General features: G+C 44.8%; 3 protein-coding genes, 2 non-coding genes and 3 pseudogenes across 6 annotated transcripts; 1 reads left to right on the top strand and 7 right to left on the bottom strand.

The window, feature by feature from the left end:
• Nucleotides 1-74: 74 nt before the first annotated feature.
• On the bottom strand, nt 75-3,814 carry LOC148060195 (uncharacterized). The gene is made up of 8 exons (XM_087779535.1): nt 3,621-3,814; nt 3,272-3,393; nt 1,890-2,028; nt 1,665-1,786; nt 612-722; nt 442-548; nt 278-368; nt 75-214 (listed from the first exon to the last, which is right to left on the bottom strand). The coding sequence occupies exons 1-8, from the start codon at nt 3,715-3,717 to the stop codon at nt 101-103; spliced, it is 903 nt and encodes a 300-aa protein (XP_087635661.1). The 5' UTR covers nt 3,718-3,814; the 3' UTR covers nt 75-100.
• A 689-nt stretch (nt 3,815-4,503) lies between these two features.
• On the top strand, nt 4,504-5,057 carry timm9 (translocase of inner mitochondrial membrane 9 homolog). The gene is made up of 3 exons (XM_087779926.1): nt 4,504-4,563; nt 4,660-4,755; nt 4,844-5,057. The coding sequence occupies exons 1-3, from the start codon at nt 4,525-4,527 to the stop codon at nt 4,976-4,978; spliced, it is 270 nt and encodes an 89-aa protein (XP_087636052.1). The 5' UTR covers nt 4,504-4,524; the 3' UTR covers nt 4,979-5,057.
• Nucleotides 5,058-5,757: 700 nt separating this feature from the next.
• On the bottom strand, nt 5,758-22,626 carry arid4a (AT-rich interaction domain 4A). Of its 2 annotated transcripts, XM_087779663.1 has the most exons (25): nt 22,523-22,626; nt 21,621-21,665; nt 21,275-21,385; nt 20,613-20,678; nt 20,439-20,529; nt 20,287-20,366; nt 20,118-20,212; nt 19,848-19,980; nt 18,826-18,905; nt 18,682-18,752; nt 18,428-18,603; nt 18,275-18,347; nt 17,647-17,741; nt 16,783-16,880; nt 16,493-16,706; nt 14,877-15,172; nt 14,649-14,810; nt 14,505-14,586; nt 13,619-13,835; nt 12,675-12,740; nt 11,108-12,610; nt 10,713-10,817; nt 7,482-7,619; nt 6,937-7,095; nt 5,758-6,822 (listed from the first exon to the last, which is right to left on the bottom strand). In XM_087779663.1, the coding sequence occupies exons 2-25, from the start codon at nt 21,624-21,626 to the stop codon at nt 6,716-6,718; spliced, it is 4,224 nt and encodes a 1,407-aa protein (XP_087635789.1). In that variant the 5' UTR covers nt 21,627-21,665; nt 22,523-22,626; the 3' UTR covers nt 5,758-6,715. The 2 variants fall into 2 exon arrangements, with proteins under 2 accessions (XP_087635789.1, XP_087635790.1); XM_087779664.1 differs by lacking the exon at nt 7,482-7,619.
• LOC148060193 (small nucleolar RNA SNORD53/SNORD92) lies at nt 10,409-10,482 on the bottom strand (annotated as a pseudogene).
• Nucleotides 12,950-13,024, bottom strand: LOC148060192 (small nucleolar RNA SNORD53/SNORD92; annotated as a pseudogene).
• Nucleotides 14,400-14,478, bottom strand: LOC148060191 (small nucleolar RNA SNORD53/SNORD92). Its single transcript, XR_015709328.1, has one exon. It is a non-coding gene; the product is annotated as a small nucleolar RNA SNORD53/SNORD92 (small nucleolar RNA).
• On the bottom strand, nt 15,272-15,346 carry LOC148060190 (small nucleolar RNA SNORD53/SNORD92; annotated as a pseudogene).
• Nucleotides 17,536-17,613, bottom strand: LOC148060189 (small nucleolar RNA SNORD53/SNORD92). The gene has a single exon (XR_015709330.1). It is a non-coding gene; the product is annotated as a small nucleolar RNA SNORD53/SNORD92 (small nucleolar RNA).
• Nucleotides 22,627-23,237: the final 611 nt, after the last annotated feature.

Below are 23,237 nucleotides of genomic sequence, written 5' to 3'. Positions count from 1 at the left end.
TACAGAACATACAAAACACTGTGTGTCCAGAACCACGAGTGAGTCTGTTACGATCAGAACCGGCCTGAGAATTCACTTCTGGATTGAGGTCCACTCGTGCTCAGAGGACCCTGTACAGGTGGATGTCCTTCAGGGCGCTGGCGTCCGAGTCCTTCCCCAGGTAGACGTCATGATCTACAGGTAGCTCCTCAACCCAGCCCGGGGGCAGCGCCTCCTGGTGGACGATAACAGAGCCGTGAGACGCGTTCCGGAGCTTGGGTCGGGGGCAGGTTCTCACCTGCAGACGGCCCAGACTCTCCTGAAGACTCGGGACGGTCAAGAGCAGAGAGCCCTTTTTCCTAAACGTCTCCATGATGAACCTCCAGCACCTGAGCACAAACACCGGCGTCAGCGGACGTTTCACTTCCTGTCGAGGGTCCCGAGGGGGCGGCGCCGGGTCACCTGACTTGCTCCGACGGTTCCATGAAGAACTCGAAGACGTTGTTCAGGACCAGGACGTCGGCGTCCCGCAGGAGAACGCTCTGCAAGCAGACGTCGGAGCAGACGACCTGCAGGGGAGTCGCGAGGGTTTAGAACCGAGACGAAGGCGTCGACGTCAGCGGGAGACCAACCTGGACTCTGTCGGCCATTTTGTATTTGTTGATGACTTCTTTCTGCAGAGCAACGAACTCTTCACTGATCTCCAGTCCAACCAGGTGAGACGCTGAACTGTACACGTGACCCTAACACACACACACACACACACTTTTATTGGTCAACACTTATATATATATATATACAAAGACACAACTAAAATATGCTTCTTTTTTTTTAAGGTGCATAATTATACATTATTATTAAAAATACATTATTATTAACTCACATTTTTTATAAGAACTAAAGGCAGAAAATTATACAATGCCATCAGAAAATTGAAATGTAAGAGTTACAATGTTTAAACAGAATTAAATGTCGCTTTTTAAAGTATTTCTTTTTTTTTTTAAATAATTGAATTTAATAATGAAATATTTTTTTTAACATTTTTTCTTCTTCAATAACTTCATTTAAAAAGTAGATCAATTATTTATTTCTCTACACATAGTTTGATATTCCGGTTAAAATAATTCTAAAGTTAACTTTCTATTTACAACAATATTTTTTCATTTGTATACTTTGAAACTTTTGGTTTTAATTCAAATATTGATATAAAGAAGAGCAACTTTTTAAAATACAAATGATCAAATTCAATTATTTAAAAAAATGTATTACCAGGAAAAAGAACTAAACAAAGTTTCAACTAATGTTAAATTCAACAATTTAATATTCTTGATATAATTCCATAGACTCTGAACTTATGTAACAGTTGAAGATCTACAATTAAAGAGTTAACAAAGTAGATAAATACATGTTATAGTTAGTCATTGTTCCTTTGGGGAATGAGGTAAATAATTCTATATTTATTATTATTTCTTCAACAGTTCTTTTATTGTTCATAATCTGCCAAATTTATGTTTTGCTGAAACGTCAACAAAACGTGTGTGTGTGTGTGTGTGTGTGTGTGTGTGTGTGTGTGTGTGTGTGTGTGTGTGTGTGTGTGTGTGTGTGTGTGTGTGTGTGTGTGTGTGTGTGTGTGTGTGTGTGTGTGTGTGTGTGTGTGTGTGTGTGTGTGTGTGTTGACCTCTCACCCCGTACAGCACAGCTCCTAACCTGGACCCCACGTCCACAAGTGTCCGACCGCTCAGGTCCGGTAACACGTTCTGGAACAGGAAGCGGAGCTCGGAGATGGAGAAGGAGTGCGAGATGAAGTCTGAGGCGAGACGACGAAGACGAGTCAAAATATACACATTTTCTGTCAACGTGGATTTAAATAAATCATCATAATCTCAGTGTATCCGAGACGCTTCTCTCACCCAGAGGCGCCGTCTTGTCGGAGCCACAGTCCAGACAGTACGAGTTGCTCATCGTTCCTTCTTCGCACAGAGAGTCCACTTGATCGTCGTCGTACAAGAATCCGTCCACGTGGACCGTCTGTTTCGGACGCTGCTGCATCTGCAACGACGAGTCCAGTTTGGTTGACGAGTCACTTTATGTCGCGTGTCGAACGGTCAGTCGTGTAAACAATGTTATGGAAATCAAATAGTTATGAAAAATGCACAAAATATACCGTTAACGCTCCTCTGCGTTCATTTCACACAGATATAGACGTGTCTGCTGCTGTTGACCAATGAGGCGAGTGTGTTTTGGTCATGTGACGTGGACTGAGGCGACGTAGACTGTGGTGTCGATAAAGTTTTGAGAATTGGACGGCGACGAATCACAAGCTTTTATGAAGGATAGTTAAAATTTGACAATTTTACAACAATATTATATATAAACAAGTGTTTTATGTATATATACAGGGTTAATAATGTTTGTTAATTACGAAATAAATATGGTTTGGCTTCGTAGTATTACTCCGTGAGGTTACTGTAGTAGTGTTCCACGCCTATGATTATTAACAATAAAAAAATACAGTAAATTATTGTAAGTGATTTATTCGTTATGTTGGCTAATTTGAACAACGACATAACCCTCTAGTGGTTGTATAACGTAACTGCAAGTCACCAGATACATCACAGTCACAAGCCTCGACTACATGTGTCGGAAGAAAATACCAAACAGAGACACATCTACTCTACTGATGGTGACCTGTAAAGGTGTTAGCTTTTAAGGTAAGATAAGGGACAGAGATGACGGACGTCAACAATAAACGAATGTTGGTGAAAATAATGTTTTTGGGGGAAAAGAGAACAAGACACAACCTTTCAAAATAAGACTTCCTCTTAGGTAAGTATACATTGTTCAACAGATATCCCGGTACCTGGACATGGTACCCGTTACCTGGGACATGGTCATGGTACCCGGGTCATGGTACCCGGGACATGGTACCCGGGACATGGTACCTGGTACCTGGACATGGTACCCGGGACATGGTACCCGGTACCTGGACATGGTAACCGGTACCTGGACATGGTAACCGGTACCTGGACATGGTAACCGGTACCCGGGACATGGTCATGGTACCCGGGTCATGGTACCCGGGACATGGTACCCGGTACCTGGACATGGTAACCGGTACCTGGACATGGTACCCGGTACCCGGACATGGTACCCGGTACCTGGACATGGTACCCGGTACCCGGACATGGTACCCGATACCCGGGACATGGTACCCGGTACCCGGACATGGTACCCGGTACCTGGACATGGTACCCGGTACCCGGACATGGTACCCGGTACCCGGACATGGTACCTGGACTCTGGCTCTGGTTTCCGAGGGCAACATGGCGTCTAAAGGTAGATGTGGGCGCAGGTCATCAGCGATGCTCTGCAGAAGGACTTTCCCATTGTCCAGCACCAGATCGTCCAGCTCGTCTGCAGATGACGTCAAAATAAAGTCACTTGTCATCAAACATTGAATCAAACAATACATCACAAGTATTTGTAAATCTAATGCTATATTTGCTAGCTTAGCTCGTCAACAACATGCTTTTAAAATATGCACATGTTTGACTAGAGCACGAGCCAGAAAGATCCATCAAAGTGGGAAACTTTTGCTGAAACAAAAACCCAGGTGAGCAGTTGTCACGTGGTCTCAGTACCTGAGGTCCTGATCCAGTCCAGCACCTTGAGCAGCTCGGCTGGACTCACTCGGCCCAGGAGCTGCTTGACTTCATGCTTTGCGTCACTATAATTCATAACACTTGTGTTCGGTTCCGTTAAACCTCGCGGGAAAGTTAATTTAATGCCAAAGTTCGAACTTAAACTTGTTGTCAATTCACGCGGAGCACGTTCACATCCGGGTCTCACTCGAACTCGGCAAATGGTGTGACGTCATACAAACGCGTTGTATTTTCTAAAATGATGACGTTTTCATTTGAAAAATGCGTCGTATGCTTTATATCCAAAACGGAATTATTCTAAATGTATTCTATGTTATAAAACAAAATATAGTCAACAGAGACATTTTCAAGTTATCTTAGCTGTCAATCTAATTCATCTAAATACACAGTGTGTTAATTTTGACAATTTATTTTATTGTTATTGTATTTAAAGTTGTATATTTTAGCGGAAAACACTCCGTAGAACAATAAGTAAAAGACGCCACTGTGCGGAACCAAAGTCTTTAGCTTGTTCTCACCGGAAGTTCGGAGGTAACACTAGACGCGACCTCTGCTGTAGACATTTCTGGCTCCGTTTTCACGTGTTTTCCAGTTGAAGTCGCTAAATAATAGGATTTGTTTGGACATTAAATAGTGAGTCAAGTGTGTCGTCCATCGTTGGCTGGTCCAGAAGGTCTGAACGTCAAAGCTCTGCCGGCGAGTACATTTATTACGTTTATCACGATTAAAAACCGATAAAATGTTGAATTTGTTGTATTCTCTGATTGTTGGTCTTGACATGAACAGTGCATTACTTTAATTCGGATATAGAAATGACTATTATCTGTATTGAAATGCTATTTTAACGCTACCAACAGTATTCGTGACGTCATCTGCCTGCGTCATGGCGATCCAGGTGTCCGAGTCGGATCAGATCAAGCAGGTGAGTCTCACAACACACACCGTCAACACAAACACACACACACACACACACACCCACACACACACACACGGCTGAAGACTTGTGACTTGTTCTCAGTTCAAAGAGTTTCTGGGGACGTACAACAAGGTGACGGAGAGCTGTTTCGTGGACTGTATCAAAGATTTCACCACCAGAGAAGTGAAGTCGGACGAGGTAACGCCACACAACACAACACAACACACACGTCGTTCACTTGAGGTGTCGCACGATTAATAACCGGCTTTTGTTTGGCTTTTTCCAGTCCGTCTGCTCCGAGAACTGCCTCCAGAAGTACCTGAAGATGACGCAGCGGATCTCCATGCGCTTCCAGGAGTATCACATCCAGCAGAACGAGGCTATGGCCGCCAAAGCGGGTCTGATCAGTCCGCCCCGATGAACCTGGTGCTGTTTCTGTCCGTTTAGAGTCCAATGTAGTGATAATTACTGCCTCATTAAAATGTTTTTTTTTTATTTACCTCAGTTGTTTCTGTCTGATTAAGGATGACGATCATGTCTAAAAATATATATATACAGTATATCTATATCACAATAATGACCGTCGTCTACACCATGGACCGGTTTCAATGTCCGATTCTCCACAGACCGGTTTTCTGGTTGGGCAGAGATGCATCATGGGAGACTGCAGTTCTGTGTGCACCATTAATAAGTTGGGTTGGATAATTATCGCCTTCCCCCATGTTCTGATGGCAAGTTTAGTTAATTGTCTAAAACAATGAAGGACCACAAGCCTTTCGGGTTCGTCTACAGCCAGTAACTGCTCGCGGTCCGGCACCAGGCCACGGCCCTGATCTACACAACAATGACATTGACTTAAGTTAATTTAAGATAATAATGAAACGTCCAAACTACAGCGACAAAAACGTCGACCCTGAACTTGAACGTTAATAAAATATCACCAAACAAATGGTTTTGAACCAGCAACCTTTGATTATGAAGCAGAACCATCAGGTTCCAATGGAACGAGCTCGTGTTTCAGAGTCGACCATCGAAACGTCACGGTATCGTGATGCGTCAGCCGTTTCATGAGGCTTCGTTGACCCATTACTGCAACGACGGAACAAAGGTGGTCATAATTTTATGGTAAACCTGCAGCAACAAACATCAAGTGAATCATAAAAAAAACCCCAAAAACAGTCGAGTTCAACAAGGGGTCGACACATATTTAAAAACTTTATTAAAAACATATCGCCATGGCAACAGTGTGGGTGGACTCAACTGGTAAATCAGCACATAGAAAAGCAGCGAAGGAGTCGAGAAAACATTGTACAAACAGTTTTTAAAAATATGTAAATTATTCTTTACAGGTTGTAAAATATGACGCCGTCACGGCGGCGGCGGCTTTATGTACAGGTGATGAGAACGAGGGGGGGGGGGGGGGGGGGCGGAGTCAGTCACGGGGAAGAGGGTCAGCTGGAGGTCACGGCGAGAAATGATGAAAATACACAAGTTTTTAAAAGGACTTTTCATAAAAATATATACTCAAATATCAAAGTGGGACTAAAGTTAGGACCAACTTTCCTTCAAAAATATTTAATGATGACAATTCGTGTTGGTCAGGAGGAAACGAAAAGGATTTCACGGACTGAATCAAATAGTTTAAATAGCACAAAACATAAAATTGCTGTATTTTCATCATTTCTACCATCGTTTATTTCATGACAGAAACCAGCGTCAATATTTATTCAACAAAATCATTTTTTCACTCCGACCGACTTCCTGGAGTTTTTCCACAACATATTTATACCAAAATAAAAGCTCTGAGTTCTTATAAAAAAGACCAAAAAACATGTTTTTAATTTTCTTCCATAAAAATTCAATAGTTCTTAATTTGAGAAACAAAAAAAAAAAAAGGGGGGAAAAAAAATTGCATAAGAAGCTGCTCACATGTGACCTTGTTGACTCCGAGTAATCCATCGTCATGGTAACGACGCTTCTCTCCAGGAAGTGGGTGTTGATGAGGCGGGATAAAGTCAGTGTCTTCCCTCCGCGGATTATGACGTTTTTTTTCCGTCCTGGCGGCGAGCTCTAGAGTTCCGCTCGTCATGTGGGCGGAGTCTGGCAGCATGGGGCGGGGGGTCGTCGGCGGGTGGGGGAGGCAGGCGGGGGCTCGTCATCACCTGCACTCCACAGCTACTGTGTTCTGTGACGGCGACGCCGACGACGGACTCATGCCCGTGTCCGACGAACCCGAGGACGTGGACGCCGTCATGTTGGAGGACACTGGGGGACAGAGGACGGCGAAAGTCAAACCATTTGACTTCTTGGTATTTTGGCGAGACGGCGATTGCTTTCATTTCCATGTGATGTACTGAAGTAGAAAAAGGAGGTACGCACCGTTGCTCCTACCTTCCCGCTCCTTCTTCTTGAGCCTCTTCCTCCGTCGGTCGATGGACGCCACCTCCGACTTGAGGCTCATGTAGTACTTCCTGATCTCCTGCAGCTTGTCCTGGAGGAAGGAGATCCTCTCGCTGCTGGACAGGTTGTCCAGCTCGTCTGCGGGGGAGACACGTGTCACATGGAGCGTCTTCTCTGCAGCTTTTATCAACTTAACGACCGTAACATGGAGAACGACCTCGTAGATAAACCTTGACACCAACAGATTTGATGTTTCACAACATAAACAACTACATGGTTTTTACTATTCAAGCTACACTGTAAATTGTTGGTTTTGCATCTTTATTATATATATATTTTTTTATTTATTCAAACCACATGCGTTTTCTTTAACGATTAAAAAAATATAGCTTGTTTTTCTAATACGATTTAAAAAAAAAGAGATTTTTTTACTAGTAGAAAACAGTGTTTGTTTAATATTAGAAAGCATTTATTTTAGAAGCAGCTCAAGAGAAGTCGGTGCAGTGGGCGCGACGATGAGTTACCGAGCTGTAAGGTCCACTTGTACGCTCGCTGCGGCGACGGAAAGTTCTGTTTGTGCGCCGTCGCCGACGTGAGGCATCGAGACTTCTGGCTCTTCACGGACGACAAGCGAGTCTGATCCTCGCTGTCGCTGCTGTGACCTGCAGGCGACACGTCACGGCTCAGCTTAGAGTCTTTGTGGCTTTATTACTGAAATTAAACTACGTCGGAGGTTGATTTTTCTTTTTTAAATATGTACTTCAGGAGCGTCTGCAGGTTCAAGTCAAACATCTTTTCAAGACTAATAAACATAAAACCAGTTCAATGTATGGACGAGAGATTACACCGTTTCTTCCTTTAAGGTTTATATCATGTCAATATATTACGTTTTATTTAGTGTTTATACTTTTGTACAGTTTCTTGTTGTATTTGTATTGTGTTTTTTGTTTACACGGCTACTATATACATTAACATTTTTAGAATAGTTATGATCATGTCATTGTATTGTTTAGCTATTGCTGTTGAATCAAACATGCGTTAATGTTCCACCAACAGGTCGAGATGTTCCTTCATTCGTCCCGCAGTGAGGTTCTCTTTGAAAAGCTGCCGTCAGTGTCGAGCATGTGTTAGATTCTTCATTTTAACTTCACACAACTTTACAATACGGCGTCGCCAGTGACTTCACTCGCTTTCTTGTAATCCATGTGTTTGTGTCGTTTAACAGTTTATTTTCATGTCTAAACCAGAAGGATCTTGTCTCGCCTGCAGTTCATACAAAACTCTGCAGCCAGAATTCTGAGCTGCTCTAGTAGAAGAACTCACATTTCTCCTTCAAACTCTTCACTGGCTGCCAGTTTCTTTCAGGATCATTTTTAAATTCTTACTTTCAGATCTATTCATGGTCAGACCTTCCATCAGTGATCTGATCCAGACTTACACATGATCTACTGACTCCTTCAAGAAACATGTGTTTGATGATCTACTGACTCCTTCAAGAAACATGTGTGTTTGATGATCTACTGACTCCTTCAAGAAACATGTGTGTTTGATGATCTACTGACTCCTTCAAGAACCATCTCTGTGTTTGATGATCTACTGACTCCTTCAAGAAACATCTGTGTTTGATGATCTACTGACTCCTTCAAGAAACATCTGTGTTTGATGATCTACTGACTCCTTCAAGAAACATCTGTGTTTGATGATCTACTGACTCCTTCAAGAAACATCTGTGTTTGATGATCTACTGACTCCTTCAAGAAACATCTCTGTGTTTGATGATCTACTGACTCCTTCAAGAAACATCTGTGTTTGATGATCTACTGACTCCTTCAAGAAACATCTGTGTTTGATGATCTACTGACTCCTTCAAGAAACATCTGTGTTTGATGATCTACTGACTCCTTCAAGAAACATCTCTGTGTTTGATGATCTACTGACTCCTTCAAGAAACATCTGTGTTTGATGATCTACTGACTCCTTCAAGAAACATCTGTGTTTGATGATCTACTGACTCCTTCAACAAACATCTCTGTGTTTGATGATCTACTGACTCCTTCAAGAAACATCTCTGTGTTTGATGATCTACTGACTCCTTCAAGAAACATCTCTGTGTTTGATGATCTACTGACTCCTTCAAGAAACATCTCTGTTTGATGATCTACTGACTCCTTCAAGAAACATCTGTGTTTGATGATCTACTGACTCCTTCAAGAAACATCTGTGTTTGATGATCTACTGACTCCTTCAAGAAACATCTGTGTTTGATGATCTACTGACTCCTTCAAGAAACATCTGTGTTTGATGATCTACTGACTCCTTCAAGAACCATCTCTGTGTTTGATGATCTACTGACTCCTTCAAGAAACATCTCTGTGTTTGATGATCTACTGACTCCTTCAAGAAACATCTGTGTTTGATGATCTACTGACTCCTTCAAGAAACATGTGTTTGATGATCTACTGACTCCTTCAAGAAACATCTGTGTTTGATGATCTACTGACTCCTTCAAGAAACATGTGTGTTTGATGATCTACTTACTCCTTCAAGAAACATCTGTGTTTGATGATCTACTGACTCCTTCAAGAAACATCTGTGTTTGATGATCTACTGACTCCTTCAAGAAACATCTGTGTTTGATGATCTACTGACTCCTTCAAGAACCATCTCTGTGTTTGATGATCTACTGACTCCTTCAAGAAACATCTCTGTGTTTGATGATCTACTGACTCCTTCAAGAAACATCTGTGTTTGATGATCTACTGACTCCTTCAAGAAACATGTGTTTGATGATCTACTGACTCCTTCAAGAAACATCTGTGTTTGATGATCTACTGACTCCTTCAAGAAACATGTGTGTTTGATGATCCACTTACTCCTTCAAGAAACATCTGTGTTTGATGATCTACTGACTCCTTCAAGAAACATCTGTGTTTGATGATCTACTGACTCCTTCAAGAAACATCTGTGTTTGATGATCTACTGACTCCTTCAAGAAACATCTGTGTTTGATGATCTACTGACTCCTTCAAGAAACATGTGTTTGATGATCTACTGACTCCTTCAAGAAACATGTGTGTTTGATGATCTACTGACTCCTTCAAGAAACATGTGTGTTTGATGATCTACTGACTCCTTCAAGAAACATCTGTGTTTGATGATCTACTGACTCCTTCAAGAAACATCTGTGTTTGATGATCTACTGACTCCTTCAAGAAACATCTCGACACTTTTATTTGAGCTTTTGATTTTCTGAGACTCCTGTGTTTGTCTTTTGTGTCTTGATCTTTTAAGTATATATTTTAACTGTGTATTGTTTTTGATTGTTAAAGCGCTTTGTGATCCTGGTCTAGAAAGATCTTTACAAATGACTATGATTTACTACTTGACTGATCCAATCCTGTAATAAATAAAACATTCCTCAATAACAATCATCTTTTTTTTTTTCAAGGTTCTGGTCAGACAGCCAAGAGTGACATCACAGGACTTCAGTCCAGAATGCGAAACCTTTGGAACATCATCATTGAGAACCTGGAGCCGGGTCAGAACTTGAAGCGATAGTTCCTTTTGGGTGAACTTTAACTTTGAAGGTCGTGAACAGAGATAATGGTTCCATCCATTTATCCATCTAATGTATTTGGATTTATTCAAGCGTCTTTTTTGGGGCGAAGAAAAGTGAGCTTCAGTCACAACCTTCATATGAACTCACGTTCGTCTACAGCGGACAGAGAGACGGCTCTTCCCATGATGCAACATACCTGCTCCGTTCTTCTCCAGCTTGCCGGGTGGACTCGCTCGCTTCTGATTGCGTTTGTGCTTCTTTGCAGTCGGACTCAGGTGGCAGTCGGTCACTCGCTTCTGGCCTGAGTGAGTGAAGGAGGAGGAGACATTATTATAAAGTTAAAATAATGAAATAAAACATTTTCTTAAAATAATCAAATTCAAAAGTTTGTATTTTTTAACTTTAACATTTACATAATTAATTTAGAAAATAAATGTATACTATACTGACATCACTTTGATATTAAATAATATTAAAACAGAACCTTTAATTCACTGATATGTACTTAATTAAAAAAAAAAAAAAAAGCTATGATTTTAAAATGTTGGATATAATCGTTGGAATCATTTGGCGTCTCGGCGGACGCCGTACCTCGATCCTTCTGCTCGTGCTGGGACGTGGAGGACGCCGTGCTGCCCCCGAAACCAGGGCTGGAGTCGCCGTCTTGTTCGGGCTCGGCGTCGCCGCCGCTCCGGCTGCGGTGCGGATCCGGCGGGCTGGAGGCGGCGTCGGCCGCGTGGACCGGGATCGACGGTCGGACCTCGGCGTGAGCCGGCGCCGGCGGCGGCTGCGGCTCCGCCAGCAGGAGCAGGAGATGCTCGGAAGAGATGGACTTCTCCTTCTCGTCCAGGTCGTCCAGGTCCACCTCGTGACACACCAGAGCTTCGGGGTCCATCTGAGGCTCCTCGCTGGGACCGGAGGCCGTTGGTGGTTCCTGTGCCGCAGAAGGCGTCTGGACGTCCTTCTGGATCTCCTCGGCCTTCGTGACGTCGTCGCCGCTACGTTCAGTGGTTGGAGACGGTTTGGGTAGCGGTGGGTCTGCAGTCCTGGTCACGACGGGGGACAGTTTGGGAGGAGGAGGAGGAGGAGGAGGAGGAACGACTTCCTCTGGTTTGTCTTGGCGGAGCTTCTTGTCCGGAACCTTCTGCTCCGCCGCCTTACGCTTGAGCATCGCGCCGCTCTTCTCCTCCTCCGGCGGCGGCGGCGGTGGCACCTCCTCGCCTTCCTCCTCTGTGGCAGAATCCGTGTCGGAGGCGTTGGCGGGGGGAGCAGGAGGAGCAGGAGGAGCCGGAGGAGGAGGAGGGGGTGGAGCAGGAGACGGGAGGAGGCGCTGGGTGGAGAGGCAGTGGAGGACCACCATGGGCTCGTCCGACCTCTTCAGGATGTTCCGGGGAGGAGACGAGAACACCGGCGTGTGACTGGGGCTGGAGTTCTTAGCCGGGGACAGGATGGCGCCGGAGGGGGAGGGGCAAGTGTTTCTCAAGGGGGAGGGGCTTGAAGTGCATACCCCACCCAGTTGGTTTCTGGGAGGAGTTTCGGAGCCACCGTCGTTCACCTTCGACCTGCGACCTTTACGCGGAGAGACCAGGGCAGTGTTTTCTTGCTCGGGAACATCAGGAGCTTGTTTCTGTGGCGGCGGAGGAGGAGGAAGCGAAGGAGGAGGAAGAAGAAGAGGAGGAGGCGACGCGCGTCCAGGAGACACGACTTTCTTTTCAGACGCTTCCTCCAGCAGAGGCATCTTTGGAACACGCTCCTGAGGCGGAGACTTCTCCTCGACCCGAGGGGAAATGTCCGTGTCGGCGTCATGTCGCTCCACCTTCTGCTCCGCGTCTCCCTTTTCCACCTGGAGCGACTCCTTCTCCTGAGGCATGCTGGGTACTGGCGTGGAGAAGACTTGTGTGGAAGGTGCGGCCGCCGCCTCGGAGACGTCGCCGTGTTGTGCGTCGGCCTTCAGGTCACCGGTCGGCTTGTCTTCTCCCTGGACCTCCCGCTTCGGCTCTTGGGAGCTCGGAGATTCCGTCTTTCCCTGCCAGGGCGACGGCTTCTTGTCCGGCGGGTCCTCCTCGCTGTCCTCGGACGTGTTCCCCGTGTCCTCTGTTGAGACACGAGTGTGGTCATGAAGCTGCGACGAGAAGAACGCGGCAGTTTCCATCCTCACCGTTGGAAGCTCGGTCCGAGTCGTACAGACCCGACGTCCTCCTGGTCCTCCTGGTGCGTGGAGTACCTGAGGAGACCGATGGAGATCACAGCTCAGTGCCGGTCAGAGCTAAACGATCGTTTTTAAATCAGCATCGTGACTGAACAGAATGCAATTTTCAATTATTTATTTTTTTAAACCTAATCCGAGCTCTGCAGTAGGTGGCTACAGAAACAAAGCTGGAGAAAGCATGAATGAATCGCAGGTGAAAACGGTCAAATGGTTCTAGAGCTTTTCTGGTCAGACAGCCAAGAGTGACGTCACAGGACTTCAGTCAAGAATGCGAAACCTTTGGAGCATCATCATCCCAGAACCAATCGTGGGTTTATCATCAGATCACATGAACCGAGACACTTTAAAATGCATAAACGCACACATTTTAAAAATATTTACTTCATGTGTTTTATTGTAAGGTATATATATATATATATTTTTCCCCAAACGCACATTAGACACTTTCCCTTTTTACACAATAGTTCTTCAGGATTGCATATTAATAAAAATTAACATTTCAAACTAGCCAGGAAATTAATTTTATTGTATTTTGACTTTTTCTTCTTTGGTGCGTACATTGTATTCATCTTCCTTTGGTGGATCTGAAACTTTGTTCTTTTGTGCCCTAAATTTTCTGTGACTTGACTGGAGATCCAAATGTTAACATATTTATTTAGAGCCACGTGTTCTACTGTCCAGTGCCGTGTTATTTGAGGTTTTTCACGTTCAAAAGTTTTTTGAATCATTTAGTTTTTTTCCCCTCATCAATCAACTCTCTCCAAGAGGGACATAATGTTACGTTGATTCCAACAGATGCTTAACTAATAATTTAGTTAAATAAGATTAACAAAATCACGATAACATTCTCCTCCTGCTGCCGGCGACGAAAACTTTGAAAGCACAAAACTCACCGTCTCCGTTGGCCATGTTGGGCGTCGTCTCGTTCCTGCTGCTCCTGCCGTTGGAGCGTCCGTCGGTGCTCGGCGTCTTTGAGACGCTGCGCCCCGTCGCGCTGTTCGGAAGATTCCTGCTGAGAGGGCGACCTCGCTTCGCCCCGGTGGGCTTCGTCACCGCCGTCACCGTCACCACCGGCTCCTTCTCCGGCTCCTTCTCCGGCTCGTCTTTGTTCTGTTGGCGACAAGAATGACGTGAAACCACCGAGAGCCTGGAGAACACGAATCTTAAACTCTAGATTAAATTGTTATGTTACATACAGTAACATAATAAAGATAATAATCACAGTGCATAGATATGAATAATAAACTAATTTTAATTAAAATAATAATACTACTAAATATATCAACAATTTACATTTTTAAAAAGATTAAATACTAGAACTATAGTGCCACCATTTTTAAGGCAACAAATAAAATATTTGGAATTTAGAAAATGTATTTTTCTAATCATAATAATTTTTAAAATATTACAATTTCTCAAATCAATTATGAAAAAAAAATATATATATAGAAATCATCTTAAAACATTTTAGAAACACGTTAAATGTTTAAACATGTCAACATTTGAAGATAGAAAAATCAAAAGTTCAACATTTGAAAGGTCAAACTATCAAATAGTTAATGCACTGGTATACTTGCATAATCAAATACTTCATGTACTAGTGTAGTGAGGGATCATTTTACACTAACATCAAGGATGAAAAACTGCATCTCTGTACGCAAGAACATTGACGTTCTGGTCAGACAGCCAAGAGGAAGTGACATCACAGGATTTCAGTCCAGAATGCGAAACCTTTGGTACATCATCACTCCAGATCGCCTGGTCATCGCCTGCACTCACCTTCACCTTCTTCCTCCGTCTCTTCCTGCTTCCCTTCTCCGCCGGCCAGATGATGCGATCGGCCTTCACCCACTCGTCGTACCTGCGCCACACACACACACCTGTCAATCAAAGCACAGATCGCCGGCGTCGCCCGTCACTCACCTGACGTTCCAGCCATAGTAGTGCACCAGATAGAACTGCTCGCCGTTGTCCAGGTCCGTCTTCTTGATGTGGGCCTCGTAGATCTTCTGCGTCTTTCCTCTGCCGTATTTCACGCGGACTTTTGTTCCCGCCACGGAGTCTGCGTCCTCCTCGTCGCCGCTCCTGACGGAACATAATTCATCACGACAAGTCGAACGAGAGCGGCTCCGTTATCGTCCCCGAACACACCTGCACATCCTCCTCTCCGCCTCCCCGTCGTCATCTTCCTCCTCCTCGTCATCTTCGTCGTCATCATCCTCGTCGTCGTCATCCTCCTCATCTTCCTCGTCTTCTTCGTCCTCCTCGTCGTCGTCCTCGTCCTCGTCGTCTTCATCTTCCGAGCCCTTCTCGGACTCGTCCATCCTCCTGTTGCTGCGTCTTCTCACTTCTCGCTGATCCTCCATGTTGTCGCTCGTCCTTTTCTCGGCTCTGGCCATCTGCTCCCGGTCCAGCTTCATGGGAACCATGGCGCCGCGCCTCCGCCCCTGACCCACGAGCAAAGCACCAGACACGTGAGCGACAGACACCCTCGATACGGTGAATTACATCGCAGGTGAAAACGGTCAAATGGTTCTAGAGCTTTTCTGGTCAGACAGCCAAGAGTGACGTCACAGGACTTCAGTCAAGAATGCGAAACCTTTGGAACATCATCATCCCAGAACCAATCGTGGGTTTATCATCAGATCCACCAGAAACACTTTAAAATGCATAAACACTATTAATTTTAAATATTTAGTTCATGCGTTTTATTGTAAAGTATATCAAATACCAGAAAATCTATTCAAAAGGCAGATAAGGACAGTTTTCCTTCACACAATAACACAATAGTAATTCAGTATTGCATACATATTAAAAATAAACATTTCAAACTAGAAGCCAGGAAATGAATGAGCAAAAACAATTCAATATTTAGGATTTGGATCCAAGAACTTCTCTCTATGCTGCGGTTAGATTTAAGGAACAGTTCAAATGTCTGGAGAACGTTGATGAAACCCTTTTATGACAAATGTCAAAGGTTTGAAGCGTTCATTAGACATCAAGAGTTACTTGGGTATGTATGGAATATACTTATACATTTAATCCATCACATCATTCCACAGTATGTCTTGTCAATTTGTTACCATGAATGTATAAATGAAAATGTGTATTTTATGCGAACTATTTAATATTATAATGTTTTGTTTTTCAAGGGGTGGATTTCCATGTTTATGGAAACTATTTTTACAGGGATTTACTTCATTATGAAGGTTTGTTTGTCTCAATGCTTGAAAATCTATCCAAAAATAACCGTGCAGGACGTCACTTGAGGAAAATAAAGTTCCTTTATATAAGGAAAAAAAGGATGATACAATAGAGGTTCAGTCATTCACAGTCAAATCATTCCGATCATACTCAGCTGTTTATTTATTTAATAATTATTATCGCACATACTGATACTCGTTAATTTCCATCAACTAAACCATCTTTATTTTCCTCAAATGACGTCCTGCACTTTTATTTTTGAACAGAGTTTTTTCTACAATACTTCCATTTATATTTTGTTGCTTTTCATCCGTTTTTAACTAAAATACCGATAATATTAATGCATCAATGTTACTAATCAACATAAATCAGATGCAAGTCGAAATAAGTTACAACACGTAAATCGTAGATAAATAAACATTGGTGCCTAATATGGGGAAACAACAAGTAAACATTACGTTTCTTAATAATTAAAAGTCTGTGTCAAACTATTGTTTAGGTTTATAACTTTCCATGTTTATCAATCAAAAACATACACATTCAAACAACATGTGCCGACTCACCCTCGGGGACGAAAACCTCCCTTTCAGAAAATCCTTCTCACTTTCACTCCCGGACTCGACCTTCTCTCCTGGACAGTCGACCTTCGCCGGCGAATCTTTAGCGTCCGCCGGCCGCTGAGCGCTCAGAAGGTTCGGACAGCGCGGGTTGTTGTGGTGGATGGTCCTGAAGGTGATGCACGCCGAGCGACAGTATTCCTCAAACCCGTAGAGGTACCTGACGACGGTGAGACACGCGGTTAGAAATGCTGACGGAGTAGTTTTTAAAATCAGGTTCAGGTCGGTGTCTGTACTTCTTGTAGGCCGTCTTCACGTTGTAAGAGGCGGCCGAGTTCAGTATCGGGATCCCCAAGTCCATGTAGATCTGCTTCCACACGGTCCCGCTTTCAATCTGGAGACAGAAGCCGACATTAGTTGCTTTCTAACAGCGAGACCAAGATGAGGTTTCTTGTTGTCTGGTGCTGTGTCTCAAATCGCATACTATCGTACTAAAAGTTAGTATTTTTAGTGCGTTAGTGCATCTCAATTCTTAGTATGCGAAATTTACTGCACACTAAATTGGCGTACTAACACGCCCACAAAACTGAGCATGGTTCGATGGACACTATCTACACTAAACAGCCGCCATCTTAGTGACGTTTTAAACAGAAGTTACGTCATATATAAATGCATATATATGCATATACTTACAGGTGTATTTTCAGCAGCAGTAGGAGGATAAACACGTCTTCACTGCTGATACCAGCTTAAATATCTCGCGATTATTTAGATTCTCATATTTTTTCTTTATTTCTTTTTCCAAAGTTGCAAAACGTGCTGCCAGCAGGTGTCGGCGATAGCGCTCAAACAGCTGCTTGAAACATCGTTAAACAGAAGTAGAAGAAGAAGCGGTCATGTGATCTCCGGTTAGTGTGTAGCAGCAGAGTTTGATTTGAGACGTACTATCTGTGGAGGATTAGTTACTAGTTAGTACGTACACTAAACTGATGCATACTAACTTCTAGCATACTAAGAGTAGTATGCGATTTGAGACACAGCATGGGACTCCAATCAGACAGCCAAGAGGAAGTGACATCACAGGTATCAGCCATGTTTGCGAAACCTTCTTTGCATCATCACTTCGGAGAGACGGGATCGCCAAAGAGGTTCGTTCTCACCTTGTCACAGCCGCCGTGCTGATACACCAGCCTGAAGAGCTTGAACAGATTCAGGTCTTTGTAGCCCAGAACTGGAGGCTTGTTGATCGAAGTCCCTGGTTTAAAAATCATGTCAAAAGTCAGCTTGAAACTTTCACGTCAAAGAAGAAAGCAGATTGGATGTTGACAAATGTGGCAGGAAGCAGAACATCAAATTTAACAATTCAAATATTTAAAATTTGCGAAACCTTCTTGAAAGTACGTGATCTAAACTTTTCAGCCAATCGTGTGAGAATCACGTGATCAACTCTTTACTCTGTGGGTAATGTCTGGTGGCAAGATTATACCAACACTTTCATTATGAATTTAAAGCAATTCAAAGAAATATTGAATTCCTAACATTTATTTTTGGAATTGTACTTCATTTTATAACTGCAATATGAACAACAAACCCTAAAAAAGGAAAAACAAGAAAACATACGAATTTAAAAGAACAAAGTCAACCTCTTAATATAAAATGTATTTTATTTAATGCTTAAAAAGAAAAAAAATATTTCAATAAAATAATCAGAAGCTTCAACAGTTGAAATGTAAAAATCAATATTCTGATGTCACTGATATTCTTCCACAACAAATCAACCAGACTGACCTCGGTCTTCCATGAACTTGTACAGCTGCTGCAGGAAGTGATCTCGCTCCTCGGGGTCGGCCTCTTCCTCCGGCTGACGGCCGCACAGGTGAGAGAGCGTCACACAAAAAACTCGAAGCCCAACAACAAAGAGTTCTCCTGCACGACACGCACCTCCTCCTTGATGAGTTTCTTCTTCCGGACCTCCTCGTCTTCCTCCTCTTCGAAACTACCCTTCTCCTCGCCGTCCTCGTCGTCGCTGGAGGACGAGTCCAGGATCTGACTCATGTCCATCTTCCAGATGTCCGGGATCTTCCTCATGGCCAGGAAGAGACGCGCAGCTTCAAAACCTGCAGCGAGACAAGCCGTCAATCCAGTCGGTCGGAGACGAGCGTTTCGTGGGGGAGCGTCAAGGTCAAAAGGGTCACCTTTGCTGGTGGAGCATTTGTTGACATTGAGGTAGTTGACGTGCTGCATACTCGATCTCGCCACCGTGAAACTAGGAGCAGAACATTTAGAGAGTCAGCGACGAGCTCGGTTCATATCCTGACCTTCTTCTTCTTCCAACTCACAATTTGGCATCACCGAAGGAACGAACCATGCACTGATCCTTCTTCACCAGCTGCTCTTCGTTACAGCTGGGAGACACGACCTGTGAAGATGATCGACGACATGAGACGTGGTTCGAAACACCCTACGGTGTCAACTACATTTTTGACTCGTTTTAATTTAACAACATGCATTTAAAATTGCAAACTCTTCATTGCATTTGAGGCGTCATTCCTCTCAACAACCCAACGGTGACCTGAACAGCTCCCATCATGCTTTGCCGCCCAGCCAACCACTCACAGCCGTCGATCACGTTTGAAAAAGCAACATTAATGTAGAATTCAAGGACAGTATTGTGGCGAACAATCAGCTGTAACTAAATAGGCATCATTGGACTCGACAGTTTTACTGCAACCATAAGTACGGCGGCTCCTCAACGCAGCTCGATACGATATATTGTATTATGTTAGTGTGCGAGCGATACAGCGAGGGACCGTATTCTGAATCACAACAATTGAAAGAACAGGATCCGCTTAAAACCTTCGCCTCAATCATGAAAATATGTTTCAGCAAGATGTCAGGAAACATGAAGCAGAAAAATTGTCTCTGAAACGCCCAAGAAATAGTTTTAAAAATAACTAGCCTTTCCAAGAAGACAGATGAATCTACAGTATGTGAAAAGAGGCTATGATCCAACAATCATACAACAATTAATGCTTAAATCCTTAAAATGAAATTAATTATTTATAAAGCACTTAAACATGTTGGCCACCACGTGCTGTACAAAACAACAACTTGAACATGAGATAATCCACGATGAAAATAGTATGAAGAAATAGGATCAGCTTTGTGGTTGGTTTTGTTAAATTGTGCACAATCATAAAACTTAAATCCACTCCTTAATATTTCCCTCAGCTTGAAACATTAAACATGTAAACAAAGCAACGACGCATGGATTAGTAGAAGGAGGTCATTTTAAAGATTTTTCCACGTAGCAAGATTAAGCCTCTTCGAACAGACGCACAGCTAAGTGGGCGTGGCTTACCAGACCCAGGAACCAGCGACTGGAGTCGTCTTCCTCTTTGATGCTGCAGACTTTCCCGAGAAGTCCGTCGTTCAGCCTCCGTCTCTCTTCCTCTTCGTCGCTGCTGGATGAAGACTCGTGTTCCTCATCGGGTCTGACGGAGAGAAAGACACGTGAACGTCTCGTCGCCTCTACAGCGGCGAGTGAATAAGCTGAGCTACAGTGAGGTCACAAAGGTCAAGTCAACGGTCGGTCAGGTCACTTTTCCAAAGACGTCGCTGGGACACTCACACAGCCTGGGACGAACGTCTGCCACGGTTCGTCTTCTTGCCGATGACGGGAGTGCCGAAATGCTCTGGATTGGTCAGGGGAAGCTGGTCCAGAGTCTTGAGAGAAGGAAGCGATCGGTTGGAGGACGACACCAAAAAGTACGAGCGGTCTTCACGACAAACCGACTCACCTCGCTCTCGGCAAAGTGCCTCTCTCCCTTCAGGCACAGAGATGTGCGGCGCAGCGTCTTCTCGTCGCCGTCGTCGAACACTGAGGAGAGACGGCACTTTTTCTTGTAACATTTCCGGGGAAAGATACGACTATATATGACTAACAACTCACCCACGGTGTAGAGGCTGGCGTCCGTCAGCTTACTAATGACAGCTTCACTGAGCAGACCCTCGTTCGTCTTCACCTCCACAGTACAGCCCACCTGCAGCACACGCATTAGACAGCACTTTAAAAAAAAAAAGTATCACTCCGTCATTTTTGTTACGCAACCATCCCTCAACTCACCCTGAGCGGACCTTTGACCTGGTCATCCTGCACCACCTGAGATGTACTTTCACCTTTCAGGAACACCTGCCGACCGTCACAGGAGCACAGATTAAAACAGTGCAAGAATCAACAACAAACGTCAATCAGACACTTTCTGGTGAATATTCATCACCATCACATTAAAGAAAATAGAAAAGACCTGAGGTCAAGGTTCAATGTAAAAAGGAGTTGAACACCATCAGGTGTATTAAGCATTTATATACATATTTAGTACATTTTTATCGCCTACTTAAGGCATCTTTTTGAGCAAACATTTACAGTGATGCTAAAACGAGAAGATAGAATGGGGGGGGGCTCTATTGACCTATGATCTTTGAACTGTGGAATCAAGTAAGTTATTATTATTATTTGTAAAGCATCTTTCTCAAACCAGGGTCACAAAGAGCTTAAACAATCAAAACAATACACAGTTAAAATACTTTAAAAGGTCAAGACAACAGAGATAAACAAAGCAGCCCCAAGAAAGTGAAGAAAAAGCACAAATAAAAGTGTCTTCAGATGTTTCTTGAAGGAGTGGGTAGATCCATCAAACACAGAGGGAGATAAAGATCGTTCCAAAAGCTAAGACTTTCCTTACATTGGCACGTCCGAGGCATGATTTCACCGACACAGAGACGTACCTTGACCTTCACCATACGCTTCACCGTCTTGATCTTCGCCTCACAGAACGCTCCTCTGTATTTGGCGCTGACGTCCGTCCCGACCGTCAGATAGGGCGGCTCATCTGCAGCCTGCGAGGCACAAGGAAATATTATTATTCTGCTTTAAAAAAAACTGATGTTTCTCATTCCTACAGGGTTGAGATTTGAGGAAGGGTTGAACAGGGTTTGACCTCATACATATTCTAGTGTCAGTTGAACTGATCAAGATCAAATGTTTGTCTACAAATTGGTTTAAAATGAAACAAACGTCTGCTTGTGAACTAGTGTTTGTTGTTCGACCACAGGCGTCACACCGAACACGTACCTTCATCGTTGCGGTTATTCGAGGGGGTCCAGCTCGGAGCACTTTCTGAAAGACAGTGGAAGTCATTTTGAGGACAGGACTGTGGGGGGGGGGGGGGGGGGGGGGGGGGGGACACACACAAGCAGATCCTGTCCCGGGTGGTTAAAAAACAGTGCTAAGCTAACTAACCCCAGTTGAATAGCTGTGCCCCCCCAACACCCCCACACACCTCCTCCCGTCCTGGGATCAGAACAAATACCCGGCCGCAGATTGTGTGACCCAGGGCTCACGCATTCGAGCGTCGAGGTGCTGGTGGAGACATCTGGAGCGGGCGAGGACGAGGTTTCCTTCCCGCTCGAGTCACGTCGCCATCACAGCTCGCCATGTCAGCTAGCCTTTGCTAACTTTCCCCTCCTCCTCCTCCTCCTCCTCCTCCTCCTGCTCGCCCTCCGAACTGCTACACCCGGGCTCAAGTCAAGTCAGCGCCGAATAAAAGCGAGCCTAACGCCCGGGCACCACCGGGGGGGGGGGGCGTCGGTTCACTCCCGGGTCCCGGAGCTAAACGCGGCTAACAGCGGCTAGTTGGCTTTAAACGCGCCGGAAAAAAAAACCCTCCGCGCTGCTCGGCTGCGTCAACGACGAGGAAAAAGTAACTTCCAGCTCGACGTTTGACAGCCGAGCGGAAACTATGGTGACGTCGCGGGTTTATTTATTTAATATCGGGCTCCACAAAGAAGCACCAGCACATTTCTTCACTGCGAAAACAAGCCGCTGCCATTCAACTGACGTCGGCGCGTCACGGCGGCAGCAGCTCCGGCGGACGCGGCTCTACCGCCCGCGACCTTTTACCCCCCCTCACGCTAGCACGCCGTCAGCTCGGGTCAAAAGTTTCGGGTGAATTACCGGGAGGTTTTAATACTCACACACACCGACGCCGCCGCTTCACTCCTCGGGTTGCGAAGCGAACAACAAGCTGTTGAGCCCCGAGCTCTGTTTCCTGTCACCCGATTGGCTGCGGTGACAGCGGCGTTCGCGGCGGGGAAATGCGATTGGTCGAACGGTTCCTGGATTACGATTGGCTATGCGTCTCCCGCGCACGCTATTGGGCGATACGAACAGGGCGCCACGAGGGAAATGACGACATCACCTAGGGACGCGACCAATCGGGCGAGAGTCTGCGAGAGAAGCCGACGCTCATTGGACTGACGTCGGCGGCGGCGCGCTGTGATTGGCTGCGAGCGCTTCCTTGTCTGTGAACGTTTTCTAGAGGAAGCCGCGCCTCCATACGTGCTCCATGGAGCGCTGCGCACCAGAGTCCCTTCAAAACACCGCCAATTCAACAATAGCGTCGCTGCGTCGCTCGAGTTCCCGAGACACGCTCGACGCGATCGCACACAGTTTAAAAGACGAACATTTCATTCACGTGCGACCGAAGTCACTCGGAGCGCGCGCGTGTGGCGTTTGGACGCAGTAAACAGACTCGGGAAGTGAACGCGTCTGGATCACAACCTTTGAATTCTGTTCCACATCGGCGTGTCCGTCTCTTGGCATTCACGCCGAATAACGTGTGGACGAAGCGAACAATCGAAAGTGTCCTCGTTAGAGTGATCCGGGTCAGTGTTGTGCGTCCTTCGACGC

This window comes from Callionymus lyra, chromosome 18, assembly GCF_982586985.1.
Source record: "Callionymus lyra chromosome 18, fCalLyr1.hap1.1, whole genome shotgun sequence".
Lineage (NCBI taxonomy): Eukaryota > Metazoa > Chordata > Actinopteri > Syngnathiformes > Callionymidae > Callionymus > Callionymus lyra.
Note: the sequence above shows the minus strand (reverse complement) of the source record. Positions and strands in the feature narration are given on the sequence as shown.